The sequence below is a fragment of the Rissa tridactyla genome, chromosome 7, assembly GCF_028500815.1.
Source record: "Rissa tridactyla isolate bRisTri1 chromosome 7, bRisTri1.patW.cur.20221130, whole genome shotgun sequence".
Classification (NCBI taxonomy): domain Eukaryota; kingdom Metazoa; phylum Chordata; class Aves; order Charadriiformes; family Laridae; genus Rissa; species Rissa tridactyla.
The window spans coordinates 41,633,736-41,648,922 of NC_071472.1; the positions used below are offsets into that span (position 1 = coordinate 41,633,736).

Consider the following 15,187-nt stretch of genomic DNA (forward strand, 5'->3'; position numbering starts at 1 on the left):
GGGACCTCCGGAGATCATCGCGTCCAACCCCCTGCCAGAGCAGGGTCACCCAGAGCAGGTTACACAGGAACGCGTCCAGGCAATTTGTTATGCTTCTTGTTCTCAGGAGTGTCTAATCAGGCAATGATGGCACCTAACTTCGCTTTAGTTGTAGTATCTCTCAAAATTCTGAGAAAAGCCAGGAATGGCAATTATCATTCATCTCCTCCTCTCACTGCACACCTCCCAGAATTCAAAGGCACTTCTTTGATGGTTAGAAAGCAAAACCAAAATTGATTATTTTAAACCTCTCTGCAAAAGATACTGCTCTCTTTGCAGTAGTGTTTCAAGTGCAATGTCAACTATGGCTAGCAGTAACTCTGCAGGGAGTGCAGTGATCTTGGGTTTCATATGTAAATTTATGCAAAGGGCTTCTGCAAGCCTAGCATGTGTTGTTCTCCTCAAACACCGCAAGGCATTTCATGCTACTTGATGTGGCAAAGGGAAGAGAGATTCCCTCTGTTTCACACAGCAAGAGGAAAGCCTGCAGAGTGCATGTAAACAAACAAGAGACCCATGATCCATCGTTATTTTTGAAAGCCGGTAGAACTGGAAATTCTGCTGCACCAAAGTTCTACCATTTCCATTGATTAGTTTTAATGGAGCTCCTCCTTTGGAGGACACAAAGGGTGTTCTATATGAGTCTCATATGCTCTGAAAGAATAATATTAGTAACCTAGAAATAATATCATTTTAGGATATTCTTCATCTTGATCAAAATCACCGAGAAAATGAGGATAAGAAGTAAAAAAATTATATCTTGATATCTTTAAGTTTCCCAGTATGCGATGGCCTACATACCTGTTCATTTGCCAGCACAGATATCTCATCCACATCTTTTTTTCCACTTCCTGATTTATTTGTTTCTCCTTGGTTTTCTAATAGCAATAGACTTTTGGTCACTGATCACATTAAAGAGGCATCTTTAAGGTGCCTCTACCCTTCTGTAATAAATTTCCTTTCTGCTCGAAAACTCTCCTGAGGACTCTCTGGTGGTTTCCTTTGCTCCGTTTGGTTGTTTGCATTAACCGCGCTCACCCCTCAGTCAGCGCTTCTCCGTGTCCATCTCTCTCCGTTGCATTTCCCACTAGGACTTGGTGTCTCCAATGGCACTCTTCTGAGTACCTGCAGACAGTCCTCGTGTTGCAGCCGAACCTGGTCAGGCCCCAGCATGTACCAGCAGTAATTGCAAAGTGTTTAATCCTGGACCATGATTTAGAGTGGCTAATTTGAAGAATCCTACATTTTTGCAGCACTTCTGATGAGTTAACATTCTAACCCCTTCGTAAGATGCCTCTGTTCTGGACTGCAGCATCACGTGGAAGAGGAAAACGTTGACGCAGAATTCCCCTAATATGTTTGTAAAGCGTGTTTTGACTTACCACATTCCTTATGAACCCCAGCTGCTGGGGTGCCTGAAGGAAAAAGAGCCAGCAAAAGAATTGGAGCTGGGACAGGAATGATCCCTGCTTCCCACAGGCATAAAACATCCGTTATTCTGAGGCCTCTCCTTTGAGCTAGTGGGGTAGGTGATGATATTGCCATGTAAGTGGGATTAAGAGAGAGCTTGGAATGGATTCTTGTAGCTTTGAATTCATAATTATTATTTTTTTTAATAATAGATACTGTATTGCCTGTTTGTTCGAATGCTCACCATGCGTAGAGAGTTGGATTTAGGAGGAGGAGGCTTTTGCCCCAGAGCATGCATGGCCAGTACGCTCTCAAAACCTGCACATTAAACAATAATATCAAGGGATTGCAATAGATCAGTAATCACAATAGGTACAGCAAAAATAACCAAATTCTTACAGCAAGTTATACCAATTTTACACAGTGCAAAATTAGGAGTTGTTTATTGACAAGTGCTAATAAAGTTGGAGGGTTTTTCTGTAGGAACCAACAGTGAAGTTCTGAGAGATGATTCTTTCTGCATCAATGCCTTGGATTCACCTCACCACCAGAAGATGTGGTGTCTCACCACTTCGTGTCTGTTCAAAGCTGTAAAAAATGTCACAGGGGGTGAGGACCAGACCCCAGTTGCTTGAGGTTTGGGTGTTTGGTTGCTTTGAAACATAAATGGTCCTTTGTCACTCTGATTGCAATGCAGAAGTCAAAACTAGAAAAGGGAAAAGCTAGTGAAAAAGCAGATGGGAAAACACTGGTGCTGCCTGTAAATAACTCTTAATCACCCCTTTTCCCCTCTTCTTGATGAAAATAATTATTAAAAACAGACCACTGCACTTTCAAAGTGGTAATCAGTGTAGCTCTATATTTTTGCTGGGCTAAGTAATTCCATGTCTTTCGAAGAAGATGCTATTTTCATTTGAAACTGGGATGATTTAAGTCTGATATTTCAAAAATGGGTGGTGATTGATTAGTCATCAGTCTAATAATGGACTACATCTGCGTTTTTTCCTCCATCTTTATCATATTTTACATAATTCATTTGGTTTAATTGGACATTAAAGTCTTTTTCCCTGTAATGACTACAGCAGATTCATCTGCGCCTGCTTGGATTCTCTTGAGATCCCTCTGCCCTTGCTCGCTGCTGCTCAGAAAGCCCAGTTCCACCCTGCAGGATGGGGTGGTGCAGGGTTGGGACTCTGCTGTGCGTGCCCCCTGTTATTTTGTGTAGTTAGTTTTTGCATTACAGCGTAGTTAGTTTTTGCATTACAACAAGGCCTGAGATAATAACTCTCATCAGGTTTCTGATGTGCTTCATGCTGCAAACGTGGGAGGTAATGATTCCTTCTCTTAAAAATATTCACTTTAACGCATATGAAATGGTGGTGGAGTTAAGTGACTTAGCATGTGTCCCACAGGGAGCATCTTAGAAATGCAGATTATTCAAGTCTGTCTCAGTTTGAGGTAGCTGAAGCTATTTCTCATGTGGCCACTTTGTCTTCTGGGACTTAATGGCAAGGAGTTTCTACCACACTTTATGTACACAGAACAAACTCCTTTTACTTAGTTTGGAGACTGGTAACCAGACTGGTAAGACTGGTAACAAGCTCATCAGCCCTTTGTTATGCCAGAGGTCAACCAGATTCACAACAGTAATGGAAAGGGAAAATAATTATCAAACTTCTTTCTAGTTAGAAAGGGGCCTAGAGCTTGAATCTGTTTCCACAAAAGTTGATGAAAACCTTAGTCTAGTGTCCTGGCTTAGGCAGGGATAGAGTTGACTTTCTTACTGGCGGTTGGTATGGTGCTGTGGTTTGGATTTGGTATGGAAATAGCGTTGATAGCGCACTGGTGTTTCTGGCTGTTGCTAAGCAGTCAAGGCCTTTTCTGCTCCTTATGCTGCCCCACCAGCGAGTGGGCTGGGAGTGCACAAGAAGCTGGGAGGAGACACAGCCAGGACAGCTGACCAAAGGGATATTGCATGCCATGTCACATCACGCTCAGTATATAAAGCTGGGGGAAGAATAAGCGGGGATGTTCAGAGTTACGGTGTTTGTCTTCCGAAGCAACTGTTTCATCTGATGGAGCCCTGCTTTCCTGGAGATGGCTGAACACCTGCCTGCCCATGGGAAGCAGTGGATGAATTCCTTGTTTTGCTTTGCTTGTGTGCGCTGCTTTTGCTTTACCTATTTAACTGTCTTTATCTCAATCCACAAGTTTTTCTCAGCTTTACCCTTCCGATTCTCTCCCCCATCCCAACTGGGGGGAGTGAGCCAGCGGCTGTGTGGTCCTAGTTTTTGGCTGGGGTTAAACCACGACATCTAGTCATCATGAATGTCCTGTAAAATACATTTCATACAGCTACATCTGTTTTGAAAACAAAGGACTTGCGAATTAGTAAAATTGACTCATTTGATATGAACTTGCCATAGTGAAAATAAGTTGCCTGTTCACTCACCATTTTGCCTTTTTAGAAATATTTACAAAAGGTCATGAAACAACTCCTGACCTGCCTTCAGAATTAAGCTTTCAAGATGATACTCCTGGGAGGAGTTTATTGCAGTCTAAATTAGATAAAGCCACTTGTTGCAGTTCATATATTATTGATCTTTCAGCAATAAATCCAGAGGTGTGCTCACAAGCAAGAGACATAATTATTCAAATTTTTATCCTTATCACTGGTGTGAAACAGCGGTTTTCAGATGCCTTAAGTGTACCTGGTGATTAGTCCCATTGTTAATCATTATTAATATTCACAACAAAAAATAGTATATTTTAAAAAAAAAGGTAAGAAGGAAACAGATTTTTAAAATGTCCTGAAAATGATATAAATCTGTTAATTCCTGTTGTTATAATTATTTGTGTTACAGTGGTTTTGCAAGTGCCAATTGGGATTGGGATTATGATGTATACGGAAATGAGTGTACCATTTTAATGGGAGATCTTCTGTAATACAAAGATACTCATTAAGTCGGCAGGGAAGGTAAAGAGTGGAGGGTGGAACTGTAAAGGCAATTAAAGGACTTGCAAAAGTCCTTTAAGTGGAGCCTGGAACAGAACCAGTCTTTGAATCCAGACTAATCGAATCCTTGTATAAATTCTTTAATTACTTCAGCATGCACACACAAAAAAGTACCAACTTGATTATATAGAATAGGAAGCAAGTCTTACCAGTTTTATGAATTGTTCTACATGCTCTTTGATTAGAGGAAGTAACAGAACTGAGCTGTGGCTGCTGCAGCATAAAATATAGTGTAAATGAAAACCAGTACAATGGGAATCTGCTCTTGCACATTTTCTTCTTGGATCTCTTTGTCTCCTCCTTTTACACGTGGGAAAATCAGTCAAGCCCTGATTGTCCACTTGCTGGTCAGTAAAATATGTTATCAAAAAGACATCGTAAAAAAGACTTTAGTGCAGCAAGAAACAAAAAGAAAAGCAAACAAAAAGCAAGGTGGAGGGCTCTTCCATTAATAAATAAAATAGTAAAGGAAATGAAAAGCCAAAAATGGCCTGTTGCTAGATGCAAATGAGTTCATTTAACATATGACTTATCCCTTTCTTTTTGTTCGAATGACATGTAGCTTCAAATTATCCTTTAGCTTGATTACATTTCCTGGTTTATTTCTTTCTGTTGAAAAGTTGTTATCCCACGCCTCCAGCTCACTTGATTTAGAAGAGGTGTGTAACAGAGATGACATCAAGCGAAGAAGTGGTGAAATGTAACAGCCTGCTCATTAACAGCATCCTTTTGGTGGGTTTTTAGCGTAGCAGCTGCCTAGGTATCAGTAACAATTCATGCATTTAATAATAGGTCTGTGGACAGAGTATGCCGAGGCTGATAAAATACCTGTTTGCATGTGTTGACATGTTACCATCAGAACCCCATGTCTTCTTAATTCTGTTTGCAGATGAGGTTTACTGCCTTCTTCATGGAAATCAGGCCACATATCCGACTGGGTGTTGCATTTTAGGCACACTAGGTTTATACCAGGCGTCTGGGTGGAAATTGATAAAAAGTCTGCAGACTTTTGACAGGAAGAACTGGTTGATCTGGCTAGTGAGACAGATTGTAAACCCTTTAGAGCAGGACCATCTTCTCCAGCTTGTTTACGCAGCAGCTGGCAGAGCGGGGCGGTGCTCCCGGACCAGGTGTCTCCAGCAGTGCTTCTGTTCTAATAGTATCTGCAGGGGTCGGGGGGGCTCGTCCGTTCCAATGTGGCCACAAATCACCTTGTGAGAGAGAGCTTAAATAACAAGTTAGGGTGGTTCAATGTATCCAGTCCTTACCGATGATTTGATTGGGTAAATTCCTGCGGGAGGGGAGGTTTGTTTACCCTCATGTTTCTTAGGGATCTGTAGTAGAAACGGGAGAAAATAAATATGGCAGAGAATAGGATGGCGAGATTGAAAGAGGATGGGGTACGCATCTTTGCTTGTGATGTGCCAGCTACTGTAGCAAAATTAATTAATAGAAGGAAGAACCTGTAATAAAAGTAGATCAGATTGTTTTCCTCATAATTATGCAACTAGTAACGATCCCTTAATCAGGGCCAGCGGGAAGGTCAAAGTCAGCTCTCGAGTTGCAGTCACTGTGCAGCAGGGACTGTCTCTGATCAATGAGAGAGCATGATATCTATTTCGGTGAAACGTTCTTGGTGCTACTATGATCTATGAGCTGGACCGTGCTGTTACTTAAGAGAGAAACAACGTATTGAAAATCCATGGCCACAACTGTTGATGTCATAAGGAGGAGTTGCTGAGCACCCACTGGAGCGTCTTCCGTAACTACGCGTTACGTGCAGTCTCATCCACACGGGCTGCCCACTGATCTAGTTCAAAATTGCTGAGTTACCAAAGCTGTAATTAAGGAGCATTTATTGAACTGAAGTATATTGGACACATACAAAACAAGTTTGAAGACAGGCATATTTTAAAACAAGACAAATCAAAGCCAACATCCCCCCCCCCCCCCCCCCCCCCCCAAAAAAAAAGGTATTATTTAGTAAAATGCCTCTATGGATAGAAAAAAAACAGGACTAAAATGCAAGAATATGGGAAAAGAGAAGGAAGAGCTTCAGCTGTTTAGACCAGAAAATAGGATCTGAGGGGGGATACAAATGATGCTGTAAGTGAAATGCATCAGGAACAGGAAAGAAGGGAGGGGTATTTCTGAAAAAAAAAACAACCCAACCCTTGTATTTAATCTAAAGGATATAAATTGCATGTGAACAAGTCATTTTAAACTCTCATTTTAAACTTGTGGGCTGAAAGATTTATAAATAGGACAGGCAGGTTCTAGATCAGCAGCGCGGGGTTGGATGGGGGAACTGCTGCTAATCTGGAATTCAGTACTTCTATCACGGCAAGTGTATGAAAGTATTGCTTGTAAGAGTAAGGGACTGGATTGATGACTTCCAGTCTCATATCCGTGATGATGCTTTTTCTTTTATTCCCCATTAAAAATTGCTTTATTGAGATCCGGCTCAAGCCACGCAGCAATTTGGAGTGTAGCTGTTGCATTTGGGACTTTTTTGTTGTTTTTTTCCTGAACAGCCTGCTTGACCGTGTTGTTTGTGTAGGCTGAACTTCATGGAAGGAGCCAGACGACATGAAAGAGAATTAGGCGGGTACAGCTGGCGAGATCGTTAAACAAATAGCTTTCCCGTAATGCTCAGCACCACTGAGTCGAGGTGAGTTGTACCTGTGGTTACGGAGCTTTTTTGCAAAACAGTGAGTGCTCCGAGCTTACACCTTGCGGGCTGAATTCTCCAAGCCGTGATGCCTTTGTTTCTCGGTGTTACTCTGTATTCGTCCCTGTAACAAGCCAGAATGGAGTTTTGACATTTTAGATCTCCTCCAAATGAACCTGAAGATTTCATTACACTTAAACCGTGAGAGTGTTTTGCAGGCCATTACTTTCTACTTGAGAAGGCAATGGATATTTTCAGATCTTAATTCCTCTATTTGCTAGATAACTCCACACATTTTCTTGCAGATATTATTTACGTGAAAGACGTAAAAATTAACTGAATATTAAAAAAGTCACAGATGCAGCATCTGACCCATGTTTTACCTGATTCTCAGTTCTGTACCATTGCAGTTCTCCTTCAAAACAATATCCTTTACTCTAATCTTGCACTCTTGCATAAATTGGAAAAGACATTGACTTTGATAACTCTTGAGTGCACACCAGCTGAGCTGGTTTGGGGATTTTGAATCTTTACTTAGGAGGTTAAAATGAAAAGTAAATGTTTCTACATTGGTAGCTAGGGGTTTCTTTCTGTTATGGTGGCAGGAATTACTTAAAGTTATGTTTGGGCATCCTTTACGCTGCCTTCTTTGATTTTTGCATTTGTTTATAACGCTACATATTCAAAATACTTCTGTCACTTTTTTTTTTATTATTTAAATTAATATTGAAGAGAGGCATGGGCACATGGTCTTGCTGTCTCTCCTTGCATAGATAATCCCTGCATGCTTCTGACTCACTGGAATGAGTGAGATTGTCCGTAGCATGGCTATTAATGAACGTTCAGCAGTGAAGGAGTGTCTGTTCCGTTTCACACAGAAAACATGGATAGACAAATTAAAAATCAGGGCTAAAGGGCCGTTCCTGTGTCTCTGTGAGAAGAAAAGGTATAATCACAAGCCATGTTCTTAGGGGACGCTGGTATCAGAATTCAAAATAATCTCTTTTCTCTTTTTTAGTTACAGTTTAAAGTAAAAGTCGCATTGTATTGTATTGTTGCTATTCAAGTCCACATAGTTGTTAAGAGACTGTGATAACCTCACATATAATAACTTGTATTTATTTAAATATATACAGTTACTATATCTGGCATCAGTGGGTATCCAGCCCTGTGTCATAGGCTTTCTTGTTTGCAGAAGTACAGCCGTGATGCCTTTATTTTGTTTCCAACATTGCCAGGGTGATACGATTGCTTCCTGTGACTCCTCCAGAGGGATGAAGCTCTGGGACATTCGGAAGTTGGTCCCTATTTTATCGGTAGATGCAGGGCCCCATCTTGCCAACCAGGTCATCTTTAATCGCTCTGGTAGGATTCTAAAACAACTTTTTCTGCCTAAAATGTGGATTATTTTGAAATCTCTCTAATCTCTCTCTGGTTCTGAAGCCAGATAGCATGTGTGAAACAGCATAGATGTGTTAATTTTAAAGAGGAGATATCTCATTGTGCCATTGATTGATACAATTGGCAATACGGACTAGACTGGCAAATTGGACTAATGGTCCATTTTTATAAAATGAACAAAAAGTGCAATTAATTACAAAAATATTACATAAAATAGAGTACTGATCTCTGGGCGTAGAAAGCTTAGTGAGATTACCTATGTTCTAGTGATGTTTATTCTCCATTACTGTTTGTTCTTTAATTTGCTAATTCTGTAGTTGCATTTCATAACCAGTCTTACTAAGTCCACTTATAATTGCCTCAGAACTTCATTGTGTTGACAGGATTGCTTACTGTGCACAAGGAATTGAAGTAACCAGTTATTTTTCATCATCAACTGTGTATTACCATGTCAGCAATATTGTGCGTGAAAAGTGCATTTTCATTTGAAGAGGGGCTGTTGTAAAACATTTTTGTTGTTGTTTTAAGCCCAATACTAATCTTCAGTTCCAAAGCACGGACAAGCATTCATGTTGCAGCACAGAATTAGATCCTAGCTTAGGAAATTGTTCTTACTCAAAGGTAGTACAATATATGATATGATATAATGTGATACTATATAACGTAATATGTAGAGATATATTGAAAAATGTGTATACATTTGCATTATATGTTATGTGCATAAAATATAACGCTTCAATAGAATATGAGAGATAATTAAGGAATCATTAAGCAAAAATAATAGTGTGATATTTTGTCATAATGACCCACATACTGTGGAATGAGTAATATCAATATATTGAGTCACTAGGCAGAAAACTTTGCCATCAAAGTCTATATTATTTGTATAGTGATTTCACAGATCTCTCTGCTGTATCATTAAATCAGGTACTTTAATTTCCAAGGGAAAAAAATGCATTGACATTGTCCATTTTTGACAGCTTCCCAAAGCCAAATTTAATCAGTATTCTATTTTTGGGTGCAATCTGGAATAAGAGCTCATTTTTTGTTCAGGAGGATTTGAAGAAGTTTGGCATTTTTGTTTCTGGAGTATAATGGTGGGTCATTTGCAAAGGAATCGCATCCCTGGAAAATGCTGTAGCAATGTTTCTAGCCAGATGGGAACTTTCCAGTAGAAAGGTTATCAGCTTCAGGTAATCTAAATGGGCAATTTTTTTCATCGGTAGGGTAAAATCCAAAATTTTCTCTGCAGGAGTAACCACACAACAGAGATATCAAATCAGGATGGATGATGACCGTGAGGCATAATGCAACAGGATGCAATCGTCCTGAGCTAAAGATAGGGAAATATCTAGCCACATGGGACTATTGCAGTTCCTCTTGTTTGAAGAGTGATAGTGCCTGTGTCACCTACCGGCCACTATCCACACACACGCAGACTGAAAAGGCAGTGCCTCTTCAGAATAGGTACCTTGTAGAAATACAAGCATACTAATATTTAATTTAATTGCCGAGTAGCTGGAAGGAGTGCATTTTCTGCACTGCATCCGGGGGGTATGATGCGATATTGTTTAGCCAGCCTGCCCTCGCTTGGGTCCAGCTGGTTTGGTTAGTGCTAGCAGTGCAGCGTGGCACTCAATGTGAGGTGAATATCTCTGGGACCCTGGGTTTGTGCCTGTTTAAATTATGCTGACACCATGTTGTCATAGCTTGCTTTTTTGCTAATACCAGAGTTGCCAAGCTAGCTAAGCCAGAGGTAGCCTGAGTAATCCTAAAATGGCCCATGATACATCCATGAGAGAGGCCAAATGATGTGCTTGACTGCAACAGCAGAGGGCTGGCAAAATGATCCAGCAGGTTCCTGCGCAGTTTGTCTAAACAGTAATTCACGGATCTGGTCAATCTAAACTCTTCGGTCAGTCATTTGAGTGGAGTTAACTAAAAATAATAATCATGTTGAAATAAGGCAAACAGCCATAATACTCCAAAAATAAATGGTAATGGGAGAATATACCCTATGTTTAACTAACAGTCTGCTGGGCATGGGGCATCTGTCTCATTTGGGACCTCTCTCTTTGGGGAAGCTTGGGTGGATTTTTCTGACCTTATCGAAGCGTGGAAAAAGTCCAGAAGTATAAATCGTATTTTTAAATTCATATGTGCCTAGTTGAGTATGTATTCTATTTCTTAAAGGAAGCATCAATAATATTGATTTATTATATGGCTGTCTCATTTATTTAGAGGTTTGATCTTGCAGTGAGGTGCCCACTCAATTTTCTCTTTGATTTCCTCAGTTTTGGTTGCTATATTGGCTGCAAAGACAAGCTGGTATAGAGGTGCCAGGTGTCTGTCTTTTCTCCCTCTTTCCTTCACATTTTTGGTTAATTAATACCATTTACGTGGCACTGAGTAGATAAAGCTTCATCTTGGCAGGGTGAGGGATTTTTCTGAGATGGAAGAAGATCTCCTTTGCTGGGAGGCTGTACAGTGGATTTCGTAGTTGGCTGATGGGTGCGGGGAGAGCAGGGGATGCACCTGCCCCTCTCAGATCTCAGGAGGGGACTGTGTCCAGGTATCAAGAGAACCAGCGCAGGACAAGATCTTGACTTTTATCTCTTTTTTTTTTTTGCAGTTTCTGAAGCTTGCTTTTTGTATTTGTCTCCCTCTTGCTTACAGTTAAAGTCATGCTTGATGGGAGAAAAATCCTCTAGTGCAGAATTTACCACAGTAATCTTTTTAGCAGCATCTGATTTTGTACATATAGTGCATTTATGTGCTGACATTAATGTGTGTTTTTCCCTATGACCCTCATTTCTGACTAAAAAGCTTTTTTCATTACAACACTTTATTGCTCTGTGTTCTTTAATCTCCAAGGCAGATTACTTGATAACATAAATTGATTCCTGAGGGTGCTTTTCCCCTTGTGGTTCATTGCCTGAGTCCCTACCTCAACTCTCACAATGTATATGCTGTCACAGGCAATACAGTCTCGACTTGGGATGTTTTTACTTAATTTAAGTTATTGCCAATTAACGCAAACTTCTGATCACTGATTCGGGGTATTGAGGAAAAAAAGATAACATGAAGAATTAAACAAGCGCTTAAGTAAATGCTTTTCCCTTTCCAGTCGCAGTTTAAGACGAACATCTCACCTCCCCCCTTCCTAGTTTCTGCTTGCCTTGTTTTTGCTGCAGGCTGCGCTCCATCATCCCATTTCCCTTGGGGTGGCAACGGGTGATGCGGGAGGCTGGGGTTGTGTGTGTAATGGCTTCTATCTGCCGCTCCTCCGTGCTCCTTACTGCTCTTCCTCCACCGCTCCAGCCCATCGCTGCTTCACTGTAGGACACCCACAGGCCACAGGCAGCCCTTCCCCGACCCGTGCATGGACTGATGGGGCACTCATGTAAATTAATTGAGGGCTTATGTGTGAATTAATTGAGTGTCAATGCATAAACTGATGGGGCACACATGCATGAACTGATGGGGCACTCATGCATAGGATAACTGGGTGCTTGTGCATGTATTAATCGGGCACTCATGCATGAATGTAGTAAACTCTGCAAATTGGTGCCCAATATGCAAAGAGAGCTTGATATATAGATAGATTCAAATAGATACAGGTATGATTCTTTGGATTTGTCCTGGCACTTGCTTTTTTCACAGAGCTCAGACAACTCCCAATTCTGGTTATTAATCAGTTTGGACTTCCTCCGGTGCTATAGCTCCACCTAACAGGGCGGCAAGGTGATCAGTCCATGTTTTTAGAACACATCTTTCCAATTCCTTTGAAACATTTGCTCTTAGAAAACTGAGACTAGTTCTTCCTTATTTTCCTGCCTGCTTTCCTTCTCATTCAGGCTTTTCTCAAGTCTATTAATGAAGCGCGAGCTACAACCTTGTACATCACTTGTTCCTCTCCTTTCTCCCATCATTAATTGTTTAATGTCAGACCCCCTTCCTTCGCTATGGGTTCAGCACTGCAAGATCTGTGCATTTTCACTGCATCCTTACACACCCTTTTTTAGACAAAGTAACGATTCACATCTTCTTTTTCTTTTAAATATAATTGATCCACATTCTTACAAGCTTTGCTTGATAAGCACAAATGCAGACACCCCCATCTCTTAGTTCTCCATTTGGTGATCAGCATTTTTAGTTTGTCTTTACTTTCTTGGCTTCAGCTCGTCTCCAAGTGCTGTGTCAGTGCTCTGCGTCTGAACGCTGTTCTCATACGTGCCTCCTCTGCCAGGCCAGCGCAGGGGAGCTTCTGCAGAAACTGGGCCAATTAGCAATCAGGCACGAAAAACTCTTCTTCCTTTCTTCCAAAATGGGATAGGGCTAATCGCCCAAGTCAGGCCTTTTACTTTACGCTGGCAAGTTGCAAGCAGTGGTGGGTCTCCATTTCTCTTATCCATCTCTCTCTTTCTCTTTTTCTCATTACTCCAAACTTGAGTGTCCCTTTATAAAACTTTTCATAACAAAGGAACCATCAGTCAACAATCAGACAAGGATTACAGGAAGAATGGAAGACACTTTTAAAGTCTGTGATATGTGTTTGGTCCATGTCTGAATGTGCATCCCTACTTTAAACTGATCTGTGGAAAATAAACTTTCAGGTCCACCATTTGTTGACCAAGCTGGTTTCGTACAAGCAAAAGATTTTCAAAAATTATATCTCAGGTAGAGGGTGGTGGGCTGGTTCACCTCACCTACACTAGTAGAAAGGTTTTGTGCTTTGTCCTTCAAGCTGAAATCCCTCCTTTGGCAGAGCTTTGCAATAAGCAAATGCTGTTGCCCCAACTGTGTGCTCTTAGACAATGCACCAATATTGATGTTTTGTCCCTAGGTAACCTGCCCGGCCTGCATGTTGGAACTGATGAATCCATTAGTGGCCTCCCTGGAGAGATTCCCGTGTGGTCTGAGTTGGTTTACACAACCCATGACCTATTTTCTAGTCCTGATCATACTGCTTAGTCGCGGAAGTCAGATCGGCTACACGTCCGTGTCAGCCCTCTTTCTCTGAGGAGTGCTTACAACATCTGTTGACCATCCTTAATTATTCCTATGGTCAGCATGGGAGTAAAAGGATGTGCTGGAAGACTACATTATTCAACAGTAATTCCTTGTCTCCTAATTCTCACTTCTCCCCTCAGTGCTGCTGTATTTCATTTCTCTTGTTCTCAACATTTGTTTTCCTGACCATAAAATTCTCTAATTTGGAGGCAGTGGGTAGACTGGAACTTAACACAGATACAAGCTGATTGACAGATCGTTTTCTCTCCTTGTTTCATGGGGGTATGAAACTATCACTCTCCTTTTTTCTGACTGTTGTAGTTTTTCAAAAGGGAAAAAGTTGGCAATGAATTTTTCCCCTTTGTTGATCAAGAGAAGAGTTGTGCCACACAGTATTTCTGTTGTGTCATGACTGTTTTTCACTATGAGCAAACTCCACATTATTTAAATATGGTAGAAAGAAAAGAAAAGGGATACTTAAAATATATTACTTTATTTTCAATACACACATAATTTAAAATGTATGAAATATTTGTCCTTTGCAAAGGAAAGGGGGTTGGCTTGAAAACCCCTTATTTTACATTTTTGCCCTAGTTGCAGGATAGTATTTTGTCTGTGGCTGTGTTTTCTTTGTTGAGCTAATGAGGGTGGGGACTGTGTACTACTGCAGGCAATTGCTTTGAGCGCTGAGCACTTTGAAGAGATTAGCCCCATTGATATTCCCTTCATCTTTGTTAGAGAGGAACGCTTCCTTCCCTGGAGTGCAAGAAGATGGACAGCTATTTAATGGAGCCAGCCTTTTTCAAGTAGATACTGTAGTACTAAATATTCCCATCTCACTTGCCTGTGTATACCCAGCATAAAAACAATGTTCTGGAAGCCAGGGTTGTGCCTCATTAGAGCAATATATTGACCTGTTCGGGGTTTTTTTTGAGGACCCCAGGTTGAACGGATTATTATCTGGCTGGTTAAATGTTATTCTTCAAGGAGAAGCAACAGTTTTGGCTGTTCAGGCAGTCATCCAAAGCACGGTGATGAGCAAATTGTTTGTTCCAAAAGTAAATGAAGGGAATGTCCACATGATTTTTGCCATCCTTGTATTAAACTAACAGAAGCTGAAAATTGGAGGTTTATGCATCCCAAGTGGTGCATAGCTGATCAAAATTTTGATTCTCCAGCAGCTGTCCACAAACTGAATTAAAATGGTTTGCAACAGGTTGGGGTTTTTCTAATTCCATTTAAACCAGGCACAAGTCTCAAAATACTAATGTATTCAACCTCTCATCTCTAGCATTTACTGCTTTGGTGACTTTACTAGGTCCGTGTGTTCTATTTTACATTTACTGTTTATATGAATTCCAGCTTCCAGAATGCTACAATTAGCAAATTCCCATTTTGAATGTATTTACAGTGGTTGAATGAGAAGTCCTTTCTTTCACTCAAACTGCACAGCTCCATCTCAAACCTGGCTTAGATACAAGAGCTTCATCTCCTGATTAGCTTATTCCTGCAGATAGTCAGAGGAAGGACCTCTGAAGGTCATCACAGCCTTTCTTCCATGAAAGCTCCTCTTAAATATCGACAGCTATCCAGGTCTTGTGTTTTGAGTAAAGCATCTGTATTGTATGTAAGAAAAT

At 40.8% G+C, this 15,187-nt stretch overlaps 1 protein-coding gene across 1 annotated transcript in view; it reads left to right on the forward strand.

Annotated features, from left to right (window-relative positions):
• The window catches only part of SPAG16 (sperm associated antigen 16), a 317,517-nt gene that overhangs the window by 269,908 nt on the left and 32,422 nt on the right, over positions 1-15,187 (forward strand). The window contains 1 exon segment of the mRNA XM_054209051.1: positions 8,375-8,501. Coding sequence (XP_054065026.1) covers positions 8,375-8,501 — 127 coding nt within the window.